At 38.9% G+C, this 14,118-nt stretch overlaps 1 protein-coding gene across 6 annotated transcripts in view; it reads right to left on the reverse strand.

Annotated features, from left to right (window-relative positions):
• Window positions 1-14,118, reverse strand: part of MAPK8IP3 (mitogen-activated protein kinase 8 interacting protein 3) — a 113,717-nt gene that overhangs the window by 55,363 nt on the left and 44,236 nt on the right. For 2 of the 6 annotated variants that reach the window (XM_089682617.1, XM_089682599.1), the window contains exons 5-9: window positions 11,886-11,909; window positions 8,503-8,647; window positions 5,714-5,948; window positions 3,119-3,221; window positions 2,901-3,019 (exon numbers count right to left, since the gene is read on the reverse strand). In XM_089682617.1, the coding sequence (XP_089538743.1) occupies window positions 2,901-3,019; window positions 3,119-3,221; window positions 5,714-5,948; window positions 8,503-8,647; window positions 11,886-11,909 (626 nt within the window). Of the gene's footprint in view, window positions 1-1,248; window positions 1,261-2,900; window positions 3,020-3,118; window positions 3,222-5,713; window positions 5,949-8,502; window positions 8,648-11,885; window positions 11,910-14,118 lie in introns of all 6 variants that reach the window. The other 4 variants (XM_089682639.1, XM_089682625.1, XM_089682632.1 and 1 more) reach the window with 4 other exon arrangements.

Here is a 14,118-nt window from a genome sequence, read left to right on the forward strand (position 1 = left end):
ACTAGTCTACTTTAAATACATATGTTATGTTTTATGTTACACCCTGGAGGACCTGACTATCAATTAAAGTGTATTTTACTTCACAAAGTAAAAGAAAATGTAGCAAGGAGGCAGGGCCCACCCTTTTATGCTTTCTGTGCATTCCTATTGGGCAGTGAGGCAGCCCATTAAAGTGTGTGGAGGATGGGAGGTAGCAGCAAGCTTTTTGACTTTTTGGGCAGTTTCGTAGCTTTGTCTCTCAGAACAGCCTAGTATTTGTTAAGGAAAATATCTTGAGGCAACTTCATTTATGGGCACATACCTCTAATTGCCTGTACTTTATACCTGAATAAAGTTTTTTTAATAATGACAGAGCCACTTTAAGGCCATCTTGAGAAGCCAACATTCATTAGAATGCCCCTACTCAAAAAAAAAATTCAACAAAATATAGGTTAGTGACAAGGGGAGCCAAAAAATGAAGGGGGTAATTTAAAAAGCAGCCTTACCGCTGCCTTAGTGAAAAAAAAAACACAGTTTATTCATTAAGCACAACAGTGTGCATTACCAATGTGCATTGTGCTTTGCTGGCTTCAGGAGTCTGAAGTCGGAGTGAAATAAAAATGAATGGGAGTAAAACAAACCCGGGAGGAGGGCCTGGTAACGTGACCTGTCAAAGTCACAATTATGGAGCTCTCTTTGCTCCGTTTGGCAGAAAGCTCTACATGGGACATCTCAGGCTCCACGTTTCAGCCTAAATTTTATGAATGGGCCATAAAATATGGGCTGCGGTGAGCATAACCCTGAGGAGCATAGCATACAGCAGACAGCAATATCCAATCTCCATTACCAATGGCTCCTTAATAACCAAGATTTATGAATTGAGAACTGTGTTTTTAGCTACAGCAACCAATCAAGTTCTTTCTTTAATTCTTCCACAGCAGTATGTGACAATCAAAGGATCTGATTGGTTGCTGTGGCTAATCAAACCAATCCTTTCCATCAAACACTTTGTAAAACAATGTGTGACAATAAAACAGTGTGCAAATGTGGCTAATAAAGAGTGGATAAAGCCTGATAGAAATTTAAATGGGTTTGTCACCAAATATTTAGTATGCCTTAACAAGAGAAGGCGAACTGCAGGCTGATTATTTAAAGGCAACAGACCAGCCAGGAAAGGTAGATTGCCATTCATTCAGGAGTAAGGCAGGATTCTGGGAAAAAGAGGGAGAAAATGAGTAGGAGGTCAGATGACAGAGGCGGGATACACACCTGAGAACTCTCCTATGTCGACCGTCCAACGATGTGACATGAGGGGGTGTAGGGAGAGAAGGGAACAGAGGGAAAAATAGGGTCAGTCAATGCTTTTAACCAACAAAAGTCATACCAATACTAACTAAGACATGCAAGTTTATGGTACTCCTACCTGATGACAAACGGAGATAGAAAATGTAGATTATCACTATAACCTCTGAACAGAAAATATATAAGCTTGGGCTTTAAGTACATCAAACCGATATTTTAATTCATTTTACACTTTGTACTATTATTTGTGTAGCTTTTTTTCAAAGCATAATTGCCGAAAATATCAAATAAAAATGTAATTGAGCAATGCTGAGAGATCTTAAAGGATAACTGCACTTTAAAACAAAGTGTACTTTATCCTTCTTTGCTCCTTTCCCTTTACTAAACCAGCCTGCCATCTCCAGATGCATACTTACCCATAAACATTTATAAGGGTTGGCTCTTAAGGCCATAGATACTCGGTAGATGGCTCCATGGATATCAAGGAGAAGCTACTGCATAGAGGTGGCCAATACACAGAAGATGTCTGGGTTGGGATGTAAACAAACTATGGAGTTGGGAACTACTGGACTGAATTAAGTCTGCATTTGGGAAGGGTGGGATAAGTTAGGTTTACAAAAGTGCAAAAAGGATAGGTGTGCTTTGTTTTAAATATGGGAAATACCATTGTGGCATTTGCAAGAATCAGAATCTCTACAGTTACATTGTAACAGCACCTTTTGGTTCATTTACACTTAAGTTGTATCTTTTTGAAGCCCACAGCCCCCATTCCCAGTGTTATGCTAGCCTGTTCCTGATCTGGAAACATATTGCTAATAAAGTTGCTCAACTGCTTATCAAAACCATCTAAGCCAAGCATGTGCGTGCTCTGTGAATTCTCTATTCAGTTCTATAGGAGGGTTCATATTCAGTACTCCAGCAAAGTATAAATTCTTTATAGGACTGAATGGAGAATGCACAGAGCATGTGTGGGTCCTGTCAGAAGATTCTGACAAAAGTCTGTGTCTTTCAGGATTGGGTACTGGTGAGTATAATACTGGTGATGGTGTTGGGAGTGGTTGGGGCAGCAGCATAGGGTGGGAAAAGGTACAACATACGTTTAAAGATCCAGATTCTCACAATTGTGCATTCCTGATTGCTTCTCTTTAAACGTGACATCTGCAGTATTGTTTATGGGTCTACTAAACAAGAAGTCTTCAGTGTTGATAACTGACTCTCTTTCTTCTGGTATCTTACTACTATTTAAATATATTCAGCTATAATAAGTGCCAGACATTTTGTACACATTTGTCCACTTGTATGTTAGAGACTCCTTCTCACAATCCTCCCTGTTAATAATACTGAATATTAAAACTGAAGCAGCGCCAGTTTCAGCTGGTGCATTACAAAGGGTTTTCATGATTGCAAGCAGAGAGATGAGATGGCAAAGCAGGCAACCGTTAAGAGCAAATTAAATAAAAAGATCAATGATCCTCCATGCATAATGGAAAATGAGAGGGTCTGCCTATTGGACAAGGTACTACTGTTAAAAGACCAATGCAGAAAAGAAAATACTAAGCACTAACATTACCCATACTACATTTTTAATCAGTAGTTCAAACCTAATGAGACCTACTTACCAAGTAAATCTGCTCCTTCGTCAACATCACCGATAACTTCTGACCCTGCTGTGGACAACTCATGGTACAAAGAGTCAGTGTTGATTCCAAAAGCTTTGTTTACAATGCCTTGAGTTGGACTGGACAATACATAATGAAAAGCATGTTAGAGGTTGAGGGACATTATGAGCAGTCTGGTCAATGGTGAAGAATGAAATGATGATATCTCCAGATCTCACCTGCTTCCTGTACGTTCTAGTCTTGGATCTTGACACATGTCCAGTTCTGGGGTGGAATCGATAATATCTTGGACGTCAGACCACTCATCACTGCTTCCCATGCCTGTGTGAAGAGCACCTTATTATCCATTATGAAATAGTAACATAGTTACACTGTAGCTTGCAGAATGTTTGGGAGCAGAATATTAAATTGCATATAAATGGCTAGCAATGATAATGGAATTAAACCTAAGCAAGGATATTACCGGTACCCAAGCTACATTTTCCAACCCTCACATGTCCTCACATTCTCAGACCTCCCCAGGCTCCCTTCTCCCTTCCTTACCTCTTTTTCTTTCCACTATTTGTATATCACCCCCTCTGTCTACATCTGGTGTGACAGTATTCAGACCCCGTATCCATTAAACACCACATTTATTTGATCACATTGTATTCTCAGTCAATACTATTTTACTTTTGTTTCATGTATTGTGCCCCTCGGAGATCTTGAAGAGTGGGGTACATCTTCTGTTTATGGGTCTTAAAAACTTCAACAAAATATATTCTTTCATAAAAGACCCAGTCCAACAAACTTTGCACAACAATGACACTTAAAGGAAAGTAAAAAATATGGAAATTGAAAATTTATGATGATTGTTTTAATAGGTACAAGTTACAGAACTCTTATTCCACACCTGGATCAAGTCATCCTGATAGATTCAATTACTAATCTGGAACAAGTACACTGCCAAGCTGAAAGGTCTAAAGTACCATCCTGCTTATTATTTTCAGGTCAATGAATCTAGAAATTGAACGACAACCCTTTAAATACTAGTCGCTCACAGCTCCCATAACTCTATCCTCACCAGTTTACGTTAATCAATAACCCAAAGCTTAGAAGTCAATAATGATTAGACTTTCACTCCTTCTATTGGGTGTTTTGGAGAAAAGGACAACAGGATAAAAGGAAATAATGGGCTTTATATACTGGACTCATGAGCTTTATGTATTAGCTGCGAGTGGTCACCTGTAGAAAATGCCGGTGCAGACGTTTTATTAAGTCACTTTAATTATTGTTTTATCAATTTTCATCATATTGTTTAAAATTCTCCTGTATATGAATAATATGGAGTTCATTAAACAATCTAAAAAAGATTATGCAGTTTTTAGATATTGAATATTAAATTCAGAGCACCACTGATTATCAGAGATAAGGGATGCGTTAGCTTGTTAAATTTGTAACATATGGTAATCTTTACCGCACAGTGATGAGGCTGACACTAGTGCTAATCATCTACTGAAATATCCTCAGTAATTAGTATAAGTCATGGAGAAAATCCCAGTCATTTGACAACAGCTTCAAAATCACATAAAGTAAAACGCAAGTCAAAACTGACTGTCTTCATGCCTGCCTATAAATATAGTTCTGCTTAGTCACTAAAAATGCAGACCATTTTCAGCCTACACAATGTATGGAATCCAAATAAGTGAACATCGAGTGGGGTTTCCAATGACTAAATGCTTGTTCTGGCAGGGTTAGCTAAAGTTTATTTTCAATTCTTGATACTGTCTTTGCCACTTAACCAGAACAAGCTTTTAGCCAGTGAAGTCACAACTCCTGAAATGTATACTTCTTCTGGTTTTGTATATCAGAAAATGCTGGAGCCATTAAAGCAGCTCAAGAGTCAGGTATTTAGCATTTTTAAGAGAAGCCAGGAACATTAGCCTGCACATTTGTCTCTACATGGGTTTCCTTTAAACAGATATAGCATGACCACATATAGCATCTACACATTTAATTGAAGGCATACAGCTATCTCATGCAATTTAAAGGAGAAGTACAGCCAAAGCCAAAGTTCGTTCTGCAGTCCTGTGACCTGTTTTCAACTAACAGTGGTGACTGACAGACATCGCTCTCTGCTGAGAGTGGCTGTGAGAACTCAGAGCTGGTGGGGGACAGATGCAGCTTCGGACCGATGCTGCAACCACCTAGGTAAGTATAATTGTAAAAACCTAGGTAGTATAATGAAAAAAAGCCCATACTTTTCTTTTAACTATCAAAATGAAATACCAAAATCCTAGTATATGGCCTATCAATCAAATGGGTTGTCAACTAAAGATCAGTCATTCCTATCAGCAGACTGATTGGAAAAGAAATCAATATTTTAGTGAATGATTAAAGGAATCCAGTTGATTAGTTTCATTAGCACTTACACTTTAAATAAACCGATAGGATATATGTCAGCATTTCCAAATTGTAGTGAATATTAATCTAAGTACAAAAAGTATCCTATGCTTACAATTTTTAAAAAAAGTTAGCTCAACTTAGGCCCCTTTCACACATGCGGACAGTTTGTGTGTTTTTCATCCATCTGTTCACAGATGAAAACTGGACATCAATGTATCTCTATGGAAAAACAAATGTAAACGGATGACCATCCGTTTACATCCCTAGGCAGCATAGATCAGATGGTCTCCAGCAGTAATTAGGTGTATGTCTTTTTCAATCCGAACTGTCTGATTTACTTGCAATGATATAAGCAGATCAGCAAACAAAAATGAAGCAGCTTAAAAATGATTTAACTTCCTCCAGAAGAAACCACAAGCTGAAATTACCTATGCTGACATTTCTCATCTCCTGGGTCACCTGCACCTCCATATTATGGCTGTGTCGTTTCTCCCGAGACCTCTTGCTTTTTCCAGTCAATCCGTAGTCCTGAAGGGGCTGGAGGCTCTCATGTAGCGGAGTCACGGCGGCCGATGGGACGGATGAAGTGGGGGTATTGGATTTTGTACCTGTGGTGCTTGGTGTTGCTGCCACTGAGGACTGGCCAGATTCGGACATCTCATCCTGTTATATGGATAAACAAGTAATACAAGCAGCAATGTTAGATGACTGTCAAATTAATTTGTTTTGTTTGAGCCCCATTTACGTCTTCCTCTGGTAATCTAACCCCTGACTTCTCCTTGTATTAACTCAATTTTGAAAACTAATACTTAACATTTAATCTAACCCTTACACTTATCCCTTAATTTAATCCCCTGGAAGCTTCTGCTCATCTAGTAGATTTAGGTATGCTTGCTTTACACCAGAATTGCTCAACCTTTTGAAGAGCAAGAGCCATTTAAATGATCTGGTAACCTGTTCCGGGCCACAATGAATTATGGGGTTTTACCTCCCCCCAAACTGTCCTAAGTCCCCTATAAGGCTGTTTTCACACTGATGCACTGCAGTTTACCTGCACCACAGGTGCAGCGTAGTGCACCTGCAACTTTCCTATGGGTTAGCTGTGCTTTGCTATTGACTTCTATTATATTGTACGGGTGTGGTGCATCTTCTGAAAGTGCACCAAAGCTCATACACTCAGGAGTTTTGATGTGCTTTCAGAAAGCGCACCAAACCCGCAGGATTTAATAGAAGTCTATGGCTCAGTGCAGCTAACCTGCTGGAAAATCACAGGTGCACTGTGATGCACCTGTGGATCAGTGTGAAAGCAGCCTAATAACCCATCACAATCTGGGCTTGCCGACCCTCCATCCCAGAGCATGGGCATGCGCTTCCCTGATTTGAGATGTGGCCCTCGGGCCAGGGGTTGAGCACCCCTTCTTTACACAAACCCCCTAAGCTTTGTTTCAAGCCTAGTACGTTAACCAGTTCCCACACACTGTTGCTAGATCAACTCTGGCTCCAATAATCATAAGAGTGTTGTGCCAAGATGTAGCTGAGCCATACTTTCAATGACAAAATCTAATAATCTGAGCTATTATACCCAGCAGATTACCCCTTCCTTCTCTTTCCCCTTACCTCATGATGGTTGATGGGTTTTGGGCTTGCATTGATGGCATTAGTTTGATATCACTTTAGGTGCTGGTTCACATATATGCAGATTGGATGTGGTTTGAACCACATCCAATCTGCATGACATGTGAAAAAACATACTATGGTGCCAGTTCACATATGTCCAGTGCACTGGCGGTGCAGATTCTGTGCGGTTTAAGTTCAGGTGTGGATTACCGGCTAATGACTTCTATGGGAATTGTGTCTAAACCTCAAATGTGTGAACAGGACAATCCTGAGAGCTAATCCTGTTCTGAACCCATTGCAAACCTGACATGAACTGGTGAACAACTACTGTATCAATTAGCTGTGAAACCTGAGCTTCAATCTGCACCGCACGTGTGTGAATCAGCTCTTACACCTTTCTGAGACCATTTAGAATTTATTGACGGGTGCATTTGACCTGCAAGTGAATTCCTTCTGACCTGCATTTGACTTGGTTCAGGCGGGTTTTGCATTCCTATAGACTTTAAAATGCAAAATCTGTGTAAAGCAAACAAGTCAGTTGACTCAGGCCCTAAATGTGTATAATTAGGGGAGCTGAATGTACATTATAAGGCACTCTAGACTTTATCAATGTAGCAATATTAAAGATAATCAACCAAGATTCAAGGACCAGGAGCTTCTAGGCCACACCAATTTTAAATGCCACTCCCCAGTACTATTTTGGCATTACACTGAAGAACCATTTTACAATTCTTACAAATAATGGTTCACAGCACAAAACAGCTGTCTCCACAGACAGATATTATACCATCGAGGGTAGCTCCATTATTATCTACACTATGTAGGCATGAAATCCATTGTTTGTTGGTAATGAACTGCCACATATTGAAACGAATGGAAAGTGTAAACAATGAAATGAAGATACAGGTGATGATCATGTTCAAGCGATGCTTCCCAAAGTTGGCATTTACAGTGAACTCACTGTTTATCTCTGGTATGTTTTAACTATTTTGTCACAGGTATCACTTTTTATAGCATTGCACCATAAAAAAAGGAGGCAAATAAATGGACCTGTTGTTTGGACCCATGTGGACATAGCACAGGTTTACCTTCCAGGCTGTACCATTGGATTAGGGCCCTAATAGAGTCTAGTAGAGCCTTTAAGGTAAACCTGTGCTTTGTCCACATGGATCCAAACAACAGGTCCATTTACTTTCCCCCACTATTTAGCATCATTTTCACTACCCACCAGTTCATTCACTCTATACCAACCAGTAGTTCCAGGTATGGAGAGCACGTCACATACACTAGGCAGTTTGGTGGTAATTTGGTGGTTCTTAGTCAGCATTCAATCACCTAGTTTCCAACTACCTCATGATATAAAATAGGGTGAAAATTTACCAAAACTACCTCAATGATTCCCAGAAAGGTCTTTCTGATTCTCACCCCACTTTTTACCATTTGATTGGTTGAGACCATTAAAAAACATATGTGGATTAAGGTTTACTGAAGGAAAATAAGTACCATGTGTTTGGCCAGCATTAAAAACAGGATGAGTGAGATGGGTTCAGTGATGGAGACACATGGTGGGAACTGGGTTCCCATGACTGTCTGAGCCAACCTTGTAGCTGAAGCTGGACTTTAGCTGGCTGAGGTCACTCAGGTGCCAGTGGTCCGAGCTTGGGGTGATTTTGCCACCCATGTGCCCACGTACCATTCCATCCGCCAGTGGAAAGACATTTAGTGAAGTTGGGCGCTCCTTTCGGCTGGGAAAAAAGGAAAACAAATTAGTATTTTGGTGACAATAAGAGAAAGAAAGAATTAGCAACCACACACTAAAAGTGTTTCATGAAAACTGAAACGAAGAAGAATAGAGCACTGTCTTCCATTGTCTCTTTCATTTTATTTTTTGTAAATCATCTCCAGCATATTCCTTGCTCGACATTGCACTTTAGTGTACCAGTCTACAAGAGTCAAGGTATTATGTTGTCTGGACTTGCTATCATGAGAATGCCGCTCATCAATAATGTCTTTTTTTCAAACAATGTCCTGTATAATGCCAGAAAACCTAGAAATAGGGTTGATCCTAAAATCTGGATGAAGTTAGATTTGGACTGAATTTCATATGTTGGATGTCCTGAAGCTAATCTGAAATTCAGTTTTATTTTTGGCAGTTTAGATTCCCAAAGAGGCTTCTGGGAGAAAGGGATAAAGGGCTGCTTCAAGCTGTTGCCTAGGCACCCTTGGTTTGACTGCCAGCACCACCGGGTCCCACTCTTATATCCTTGTTACAATTTTTAAAAGTGATTTTTTTTTTCCCCATCATCAGACAGAGCTGCCAGGATATTCTCAAACCATTCTGCATCATTTGCTGCTCTGTAATATACACTTTGAATTACTGTGGACTACAATGGAACTTCCACTTCAGAAATTCTGAATTTCAGAATTCGTAATTCCAATTAAAAAAAAGAAGTTTGGCCAAACCACAACTGATCAAACTTTTCAAACGTTTGCTCATCTCTACTTAGAAAACAATCAGATATTATTAACTGTTCTGACTACTAAACTAATCTAAATCGGTGTTTAGACTTGTGGTTTTCTGAATAAACCCAAACTATTTTACAATTTTTATGAAGCCTTCAATGAGGTCTTATATCCAATAACTTTGTTAGATTAATGCAGGACACCTCAATCTTTTGAATAAAGTATATATAAAACATTTATTTGTTTTCCCAGCTTCCTCCCATGCCCTTCAACCATTTTTTTTATATCATCAGTAGGTGGAGGGAGAAATACTGTGCTCTTTTCAGGGCAATTTAAAAAATCTCCAATTGTTTTGAAGACCGTACAATGTAGAAGGAAAAATAACATTTTGGTAAAATTTCAAGAAAGCATACAAGGGCCAATAAATCAAGGCAGTGAAATCCTTTAAGTATACAGCCATACTGATTGATCAGGAGACCAACAACACAACTGGGAAAACAGCTAATGCGGGCACAAAGGACAACAGAGGGAACGCCATTCAACAGCAAGCGTAAGCTAGACATACAACATTCTTACTGGCCAATTACAAGGCTCTGGACACACTCTTTGGCTGAAAATAATGTATATGTCAAGGCAATTTTTATTTTAAAGTTTTAGACAGAGTAGGTAAAAATTGAACTCCTGTATGCTTTTTACTGATATCTCAGGCTCTGTTAAAAACATTTTTTTATCACTTGTATCAATTGTTTCAGCAGACAAGAAGTGAAGGAAAATCTGCAACAGGGACACCGACAGAAATATAAATCTGAAATGGGTTCTAGCATTCCCCTACTTTACTAAAAGACATATTTATTTGTGTCTCTGTTGCTATTAGAGAGTTCCTCTCACTTTCGATCTGCTAAAATGTTATCAGGTGGACAGGAAGCAAAAGAAAATCTCTCTAACAAACCCCTAGAGAGGTTTTTTTTTCTGGAACGTGCAATTTTAATCTCTATTTATTGGACTCAAACAAGTGTACACAATTTTAGAATTGTATGAACATAAACAGTTACAATGAATATGCAAAATCATCTGGATAGAGATATGCAGCATGAAATAAAGAGACAGAAACTCTGACAGTCTCCTGTAAGACTTTGTTACATACATGCATTATATAACATAATACAAAGAAGCAGACATAAAGTACATTGATGGTGAGGGTAAAGTTACACCATAGGATCACATATTTTATGAAATTTAAGAGGACATTTCCTAAACCCATACATAACTTTTCATAGGGATTGATTTGATTGATTCATGATTTCCACTGGGCTACAGTAATGGAAGATGGGTTCATATATTTAATGGTTATAGCTTTTTAAGCCATAAACAACGTCTCACACAAATATTCTAAAAAATACTAACAGTATTTCAAATACATGTAAATTATTTCTGAATAAATTGACAGCTGGAGCACAGGATGGGTTTTATTTGTCTGGTTAGAGTGGCCCTAAAGCAGAATATCAAATTACAATGGAATACCCACTACGGTAGTGTTGGGGGTGGGGGGGAGCAGCGCATTTGGAAGTATAGCTTTACTTGCTTTATTAATTATTGAAAGACACTGACCCACCACTGTTGGCTATATACTCACCTGTCCTAAGCAGCCAGTCAATGTGGGCCTGAAGTCTACAAGTCACTAACCCACCCAAACAGTTTCTGTCCACACCACTGAAGTGGTCAAATGATTAGGCAATGTTTGGACAGTTCGGAACTCATTATGGTATATTAGCTTAAAGTTTATCTCTAGTCAAAAACTTTTTTTTATTTTTGTATACAGTAGGGAAGGTCAGAACCTGTAAAATGCTTTTTGCGCCCCCACTATTGGACTAAGGAGGTTCTCTCTGTGATAATGGTCACCAGGACAGAAAGTGAACCAGAACAAGAGCTGGGGAGTAATCTTCCAATGGGACTCCGGTTCTGATGCTAAATGTCTAGGAGAAATTACAGGGCAGTGGACCATTTTATTTTACTGTAGGAGACCCCTCATAAATTTACCTGATGAATAAGATTTAAAAGCTCCTAAGGGAAATTGCCTTCTCCATATTATACAAGACAACATAAGGGCAAGATTATTGAGTAATTGAAAAAAATTGCTAAACTGGAACTCTATGAATAAGAAACCTTGCCACCAACTTAAAGCATTTCAGGTAAAAACATAACAACATGATTAAGCATTTTAAACGCTTACTTTCAGTGTTTCTCTCTTCCATACATTATTATGTAGCTGTAAGGCAGGAGCAAAGGGTAATACTAAGAAGTGTCACTTTTTAGGTGTTTTATAAGGTTGAGAAAACGCTTTAGGTCTTTTCAATGTCTACATGGTCAAAGTTTTTACAGCTAAAAAATATAATCTTATGGGTACATGTTTATTGAAATGGTAGGTCTGGCAACAGAGTCTCTTTAAGGCAAGACTAAGTAGCTATCTGGTCTTGATAAATTAACCTTTCTTTACATTGATACAGTGGCAGTGACAATTACCTCTTCCTCCATGTCTGGCGGTGACTGCAGTGACAATTCACAGACAAGACACCCAAAACACAGCGGCCACAGCACGAAAAGCAAGACAAGAAAACAGCAGTTAGATGCCCGTTCATGCATAAACGTGTGCCAAAAATGAAATACATGCGCTCACAACAGCAATTTGAGCCACAGTCATGGCTGTTCCTTGTGCTAGTTTGGCAGGGTAGCTCCACCTTTGTCAAGAAAGATGATTCCCAGCAGTCTCTGTGCCATGGTTCTGGAGCCCTAAATTTGTCAATCATAGGACCCAAGACACAGATTATGGGTTCTAAAACAAAGGTTGTACTCCTCTTCTATACCTCCTAATTGTCCACATTTTTTTCTACTTAACAAGGTGAAACCCAATTCAGCCAAAACTTCTGTCCTAGCATTGATTAGAGTGGGGAAGGGTTAGAAAGCATATCAGGTTGTTGTTCTTTGTGACTCCACTGGGGAGATACTTTATCCCTGTGACACGTGAACAAGAAACAAGGCAAAGAGGCAGGGGATCATAGGAACAGGAAGACATAGGAGGTTATTTACTAAACCTGGAGAGTGCAATACATAATGACACTCTGCATGAAAACCAATCAGTTTCCAGGTTTTATTGCTTAATTGATCAAGCTGAAAGTAAAAGCTGATTGGCTACCATGCACAGCTGCACCAGATTCTGAGTGTTCCAGTTTTAGTAAATCTCCCCCATAGATATCTGAAAAAATATGGTAGTGGTTTTAAATCACTAAACTAAAAATAGTGTATTTGTTGCTGTCTCTGTCTTCAATAAAGCTACTTTTCAAATTTCCTGTCTCTTTAAACCCGCAGTCCACAGGACAAGAAGTCGGGGTATATATATCCCCAGTGGGAGCAAAGACAACCCTTCCACACCCTATAAAAAATACTTTTAATATATTTTTCTTATCTCCAAATATGGACATATTTTGTGTTTACAAACAAGAGTTAATAAAATGTTACATAATTTTAAATTTAATGTAGAGAAAGGTATGCCATGCTACAGAAATTGGTGCCAGCAACATGCATGTGTATCACTGACGACATTCTCACAGCGCCAATCATAGCCAATAGTGCATACAGACACAATTTATACATATACTGTATATATATATATACACACACATACATTTACACACTTTTGTAATTTGTCTTATACAGTTACTATAGCGTGTTTTTATTAAATACACGTATAGGGATTAATTACTACAGTGTTTCATAAGGCTCTGGAATGCAAAGTTTGAATTTTGAACTGGATCCTCTGGGACATCAATCATCCACTTCTGTTAATGGTTGCTTGCACTGTATAATGTGTTGCTTAGTGAATGTGAGAAAAACATTTCGGCTCTTCTAATAGGCAGCAATCACATAATATATGCTAAATTGACTTAAATATTCCAGTCCCTTGCAGCTTCTACCAACAGGTTTGGGAAAACCTTATACTGCAAGATTGGATTGGGAGCCTAGCAGTATTAGGGATGCCGGCTTGAGTCCTAACCATGACACTACGGGGTTTATTTACTAAAGCTGGAGAGTCCAAAATCAGACTCCCTTCTACATAGAAACCAATCAGCTTCTAACCTCAGCTTGTTCAGTGAAGCTTTGGCAATGAAACCTAGAAGCTGATTGGATTCTATGCAGAAGGCAGTCTGATTTTGGACTCTCCAGCTTTAGTAAATAAACCCCTACCTGTCTGGAGTTTGCATGTTCTCACTGTGCCTGCATGGGTTTCCTCCGGGTACTCCAGTTTCCTCCCACACTCCAAAGACATGCTGGTAGGCTTTTAGATCCTGTCTAAATTGGCCCTAGTATGTATGAATGCAAGATAGGGACCTTAGATTGTAAGCTCCTTGAGGGCAAGGACTGATGTGAATGTGCTATATTTATATGTGAAGCGCTGTGTGAATTGATGGTGCTATAGAAGTACTTCTAATAAATAAAACAGTGTATATGATAATAACAGGCATAAAACAGATATATCTCAACAATCGATATCTGCATATGAAGGAATAAAATCCTCTCCTTAAAGCATAAGTAAACTTTCAGTTTAAATCAGCAATATATAATCCCAGTGCATCAAAAAAAAGGTGCGTAAAATCTTATAGTTTGTTTTCTTTGGAAAGCAGCCACAGCCTGAGTAAAAAAACTGTCCTCTTCCAGCAAACAGCAAAGAAAAATCATTTGTCTTTGTGTGGAAGCAATG

The sequence above is a fragment of the Staurois parvus genome, unplaced genomic scaffold (genome assembly GCF_062004578.1).
Source record: "Staurois parvus isolate SC_StPar_1 unplaced genomic scaffold, SC_StPar_1.0 ptg000018l, whole genome shotgun sequence".
Lineage (NCBI taxonomy): Eukaryota > Metazoa > Chordata > Amphibia > Anura > Ranidae > Staurois > Staurois parvus.